The following is a 6,218-nucleotide window of genomic DNA, read 5'->3' on the forward strand; positions in this document are numbered from 1 at the left end:
GAGCCGCTTCTGATTAACGCGGATAAGACGAGATTGCTTTTAATTGGCACCCGTAAAATGCTTCAAAATACGCCTGCAGACCTGGATTTACACGTTACTTTACTGGGGAAAGAATTTCGTCCGGTTGTTTCAGCGAAGGACCTTGGAGTGTATATGGACGCTACATTGAGTTTGAATGAACATATAACAAGTGTGCATCTTCTTGTTTGTCAAGTTTAAGTCAAATTGATAGGGTAAAACATCTTTTGCACAGTAACACCTTATTAAACGTTATCAATGCACTGGTCTTTAGCAAACTCTATTATTGTTCATCTGTCTGGTCTAGTACGACAAAGAAGAATATCAACAAATTACAGCTAGGATTATAACCCGTTCGCAGAAATTTGATCACATTAGCCTTGTTCTTACAGTACTGAAATGGTTGTCTGTCGAATCCATGCTTATCTACAGAGATTGCAGACGTCATTGCATACTGGTTAAGTTTAAGTGTGTAAGGGGATTGGCCCCTGACTATCTTGCTAAGAAGTTCAAAAAGAGGTCTGAAATCCACAATAAAGACACACGGAACAAGAATAAGATAGGCATTCCAGGGTACAGAACGGCCACAGGCCAAAGAACCTTCCATTATCGAGCAGTTTCACTGTGGAATTCCTTACCCGAAAGCCTCGCTGAGCTAGCAAACTTTGTATCATTCAAAAGGGAACTTATGCGTCATTTACAAAAAGAATTCTAGAAGCTTTGTGTAAATATATTGTTTTATAGTTTTACATATTTTATTGAATATTGTAATTACTTTGAAAAGCCAGAATTTGGAAAGTAATAAAGTTATTATCATAAGTCCTCAGAACAGTCGATCGCGAGCATATTAATTGAGTGGCCTGCCGAGCAATGCATCCAGGCACTTCATTGTCAACTTCTATCCCTCTGTTTCTTTGAGTTCCTTCTCGGTTAGTCCATCATCTTCATAACCACTGTCATCAGACGAATATGAAAGGTGAAACCAGAAACGATGGGATCACTATTAATCAGAATTGGTTTTTACATTAAAAGCATGCATGGGGTAGTTTACTGCAAGGTTAAGGAATTTTATAAAGCCCGTGTGAGGTGCCTCATTTACAAAGAAACTCCTACAAACCATGAGAGGGTCGCTAAGGGCTGGTCGCTGCTGGAGATAGTGTTAGAGATTCTCAGGAGCCAGATCAATGACCATACGCTGGCTTTTCATTCTTATAGCGAATTAATCGAACGCGCCCCTACAAGTAGCTTATAGTAAAATATATTAATAGACCTTTTTACCGATACCGCGGCCATATTGAATTACCTAGATTTAAGGAGTATTATGGGATGCCCAGGGGGCATGAGCACGATCCGCTATACTCGCTCAGTATTTACCCGTGCTTTCCGGACCAATTTTTTTCTTTAAGTTTTCCTAGAAAAAGATTGTAATAGGAAAAAAGATCGTTGTGCCTTGTTTGGATGCAATAATCATCGATTTTTTTCCCGAGAAATATACAGTGAAGTTCTATTTTTGCCGGAAAAGCACGCGTTAATACTGAGCGAGTGCCCCCTGGACATCCCATAATACTCCTTAAATCTAATAAATTCAATATGGCCGCCGTATCGTTAAAAAGGTCTATTATTCCTCAATCTTGTATCGGACGTGCCAAGAAAGTTATGCCATCATTTTATTCTTTAGTGACGACGTAATCACAAGTCAACACATAGTACAATGCTTCAATTCATTCTTAGTGAATCAACAAAACGAGTATTTTCTTTGAGCGGGGCAGTGGTTAAATACATAACCTTATCAAATAATTAATTTCACTGAGGACTAACCTCGCACAAATCTCCTTGAGCTTCTCTTCAAATGAAAAAAATAGCAAAACAGTTAGAAAAACCCAGAAGACATGTACTTATTTTTATGCCTTTCAAAAGACTTCTTCAGTTTCCTCTTCAGGTCATAAAAACAAAGCCGCGCCGCAAAGCTAAAGCACTACATCAAATCACCAGATTCTCGGTTTCTCTCTTTCAGGCCGTTAAAAAAGAGGACAGGGTACCAACGTTGGAGCAAGAGTCAAAGTCTTTGTGTTGAAAGTGCCTTTTGCTAAGTAAGTCCGAAACAAAATCGTAAATCCGTACTTACCTGGAAAGGTTAAGGTAGTGGAGATTTCAATGACACACATAAAACTTTGTCAAAGATGAAACTTTGTCAAACAAAAATTTTTCTTTTTAAATGAAGATATGATTGTCGCAGTGGTAATTGCAATTTAAGCAATTGCAAATAACCCGCAAACATTTCGGGACTTCAACGGGATTAGCCTGTGAACAGACGTTCTCCCTTCCCTCAGGAGAAGATTCTCCCCATTTTTTCTGAGGCAAGGGGGACGTCTTTACACAGGCTACAATGGGATTAGAACCCATGGCCCCTGCGTTAGACCTGCCGTGCTCTACCAACTGAGCTCTGAAGACCCATACCTCGCGAGCAAACTTAAATCATATAAAAAATAACTTCAAATGGGAAAATCGGAGATACTAAGAAAGACCCAGAAAAATGCCAAAATTTAGCAATAGTGTATTTCTATGTGGGCTAAACTGTTCATAGTAGAAACAGCTATCTACAATGTCTACAGTAAGAGCAGAATTTCTTGCAATGAATTACTGTGTAGCAACAGCTCAATCTGTACTGTTATCACTGTCAAGAGGGAACAGCTATATGCATTGTCTACTTGGTGCCTCGGAGTCTGTATCTGCTCAAAATAGGTAATTTATCGAATTCAAAAAATACAAATTGCTCCTTGCACTGATGTTCTAATACCCTGACTAAGAGTCCAACCTAACTTTGGGGATTCCCAAGCTTCGCATCTAAGCCTTTAATCATCAATTTGTATTCTTCTGTTTCTCGAAGTTGCTCCAGAGTAAGGACATCATCCTCATCACTTTCCTCTGATTCCTCCTGCGAACCAAAAAAGTAATCGAATAATCTAAACTAAAAACGAAAGAGTAATACTTTTTTACAGTCACCTTGTATCGTGACGCCTAATGAAGGAATACAACAATATTGCATTGCTTGATGCGCAGGCTAGATAGGACAGACAGCTGAACTGCGACTTCTCCCGCCCTTGTCTTACAGTAAACACCCGCATATAAGAACCTGTGGATTAGGAACGACCTGGGCGGATACCCAAAAATATAAAAACCTGTTTAGCCAATAAAGATCAATAAACAATTTAATCAAGGAGTGTCAATTTGAGATTGTAAGTTTAAGTATAACGAGAACATACTGTACCAAACTGTACATAAATTCGATGATCAGGTTTGTTAGTTATAATAATACAATCGTGAATAAATACTGCATTCGTAAGGACCAAATTCTGCTAATCGACAACCTATTATCTCCTTCCTAATTATTAAGAAAGTTATTGCGGGCGACAAGAAAAAAAACCTATTTTGCAAGCGTTCAAAAAGAGTAGGTTCTTATATGCGGGTGTTTGCATCATGTCTGATGTCCTGCTCATTATAAACCCTGGACAAAGATGTATCTGGTATCTCAGGAAGGGGTATAGAGGGGTAAATTCGAGACCCTGCGAGACTAGTTTCAAAATTAACTGTTGTAGGTTAGTAGAATCATCTGCATTATTATTCAATGATATTTATCGAATATTATAACATACGTAGCATAATCGCGTAATCAAATTCAATATCAGTCACAATAGAGTGTTTTCACATGACGTCACGGCGGCCATATTGGTGTCCCAAAACAATGAAACGGCGGCCATGTTGGTGTCCCAAACCAGTCCTGTGGGAGTTGAACTCCTTTCTTATGCAAACGCTTTCTTTTGTTCCAATAAATTTGCATAGATGCTGGCCACGTGAGTGAAAACACTCCATAGTGCGAGCGTGCTTTTATAAAATGTTTGCTCCATTGAGCATGCTAATACCACGCAAGTTTTTGACCGCGCCCATAACTCAACAGTACAGGCTGGATCGTTCCTCATGCGTTTCATAACGAAAGACTTTTCAATTGGCTCACAGATAGAAGGGAAATTCGGTGAGCACGCTTTCGCGTCTGCAAATCATCATTTGTAAAGTCTTATCGTTCAAAAAAATCTTTTCGCTTAATTAGTAGCCTGTTCACAGACCCTCTATTTTCTCTTCAAAGCCCTTCGAGCGCGCGTGATAAAATTTAAACTGCGGGGGATTTATTGACCGCCAGCGAAAAGTTGTAGGGGTGGGGGAAGAAATTCTTTCTCGCGCTCAGCGCTCGCAGATGTTTTCCAAAAGAACGAAAATAAAAATAAAACAACGTCTGTGTACAAGTACAAAGAACGTTGTTGTCTGGTGTTCCCTTCCTGGACAAAACGTGAAATTAGACACTTTCACCTTGTAATCGCGCAGCGACGGCAAAGTAATGTACAAAAGAAAGTGATGCATGTGCAAAATTGTTGTTTTGCCAATCTAAACGTATTACTTCTTTGCCGTTCTCATCGCAGTGGCCGTCATCGTTTTTTAAGCTCCCCAATGATAGGTGCGTAATATCACCTTAAAACTAAACTTCGTTTGATTAAAAAACCGGAAAGCATAGTCCGAGACTTCCGTTGCCATGGTAGGAATGACGTAAGCTTGACAAATCTTTCCGCTGACAAGCTATGCTATTTTCTGTTTTCTGGGAAACAAACCTAGCATGGACTTCATTTCAACTGCTCTGCTATAAGAAACACCGTTAAAACAGTAGGCTCGATTTCCGCCGTCTCCCGGGTCCGATCTTTGATCCTCCCCGAAGAGAGACGGCAGGACGCGTGACCCGTTGACCTTGTCGGTGACGTAACTGAAAAAATGATAAATTATGCGTCTCCTATGTCGCTGGAAGTGAAACCGGACTCCAATTTTATTGTGTATTTGTCGCGAAATTGCATCACGTGCTCCCATGCACACCCAAATGACTTTCGAAATTTTTTTTTACGGTACATTTCCGTACATTGTGAAATAGATTCTTCGATACATTTCTGTACACTGCGACATGTAGTCAACTTTCTTTGATCTTCGAATGGATAGTAAAGGTAAAAGCGACGATACTCCGAAAAAAATTAACTAGAATAGTGGATGCGTCTTCTGTGGGTTCGAACTGACTGATTCTCGGAAGCGGACCAAGTTAAATGGAAAAGTTTCTGATTTGCCAGGCAGAATTTCCAGCGTATTGAAAGTTCCTCTGTCAAGTATAAATGTGGACGGTTACATCTGTAACGAACGCTGTTATCGAGACCTAAAGCGCCTTGAAAAGACCCTCGAAGATGCAAAATCTCTCCAACAATCATTGCAAGAAAAGTTCACAACAAACAATCGAACAAAACGTTGTGTTCCTTCAGGCTCCAGAATTTCGCCAAGTGTCTCCGCGCCGTCAAAATCGCTTCGCCACGCGACGGATTAAGGAAGGGGAAAGGCTGCAAAATGCTTGTCATTCGCAGAGATTCAACCAAAACCAAATCGAAGGCAAACCCTACGCTCTTAAGAACGGCAACGAAGGACAGCGTTTTAAATTTCTCTTGGCGTGCCATAGGACAAGAAATTCTTGAAAAGTCGCCGCTATTTTATCGTCTTCTCTTGGCTTCGGCCGATCCAAAGTCACTTTCTGAAAGCAGCGACCCTGAAAGAACTGAAAGGTACCTGGTATTTGTACTGCGGCCGCTGTCTTGCTCAAAAACCGCGACAAAGGCATGAGCTTGGTTCATTATGTCATCAGCACCATTCTCAAGGTCGGAAGGTCTTGAAAACGGGTAAGCACAAAGTTGTTTGTTTTCCTCGCTGTTGTTTGATAACCAGTTATTAAACATACTTGAATCATAAACATTATTTCAGTAATCATGGTCCAGGACGTTATCAGTTACCAATAATAGTAATTTCCCGTATGGCAAACAACATACTGTAACTCATTTGTTTTTCTAGAGTTTTTTCATTTTTTTGAAAGAAAATTAAATTAATGGGTTTCTGAGAGTCCATAAAACGTTGTTTATGATCGTGCTTCCAAAAATATCCATAAACATTACAAATTTCAAGTTCAAGAAATTCTTAACAGCCAAACTCAATTAATAATTTACTAAGTTATAAGCGACACTGCTAATTTCTAGATAGGTGACAGTTGAAATGATGATGACGATAATAATAATAATAATAATAATAACATTCCAGAAATATTTCCGGTGTTTACAGTTTTCCCGGTTTCA

At 39.6% G+C, this 6,218-nt stretch overlaps 1 protein-coding gene across 3 annotated transcripts in view; it reads right to left on the bottom strand.

The window, feature by feature from the left end:
• Positions 1 to 749: 749 nt before the first annotated feature.
• Positions 750 to 6,218, bottom strand: part of LOC140930826 (uncharacterized) — a 16,982-nt gene continuing 11,513 nt past the window's right edge. Inside the window, exons 4-6 of one of the 3 annotated variants that reach the window (XM_073380539.1) lie at positions 2,839 to 2,953; positions 1,837 to 1,856; positions 750 to 971 (exon numbers count right to left, since the gene is read on the bottom strand). In XM_073380539.1, the coding sequence (XP_073236640.1) occupies positions 963 to 971; positions 1,837 to 1,856; positions 2,839 to 2,953 (144 nt within the window). In that variant the 3' untranslated portion in view covers positions 750 to 962. Of the gene's footprint in view, positions 972 to 1,836; positions 1,862 to 2,838; positions 2,954 to 6,218 lie in introns of all 3 variants that reach the window. The other 2 variants (XM_073380538.1, XM_073380540.1) reach the window with 2 other exon arrangements.

Source organism: Porites lutea, chromosome 3, assembly GCF_958299795.1.
Source record: "Porites lutea chromosome 3, jaPorLute2.1, whole genome shotgun sequence".
Taxonomy (NCBI): Eukaryota; Metazoa; Cnidaria; class Anthozoa; order Scleractinia; family Poritidae; genus Porites; species Porites lutea.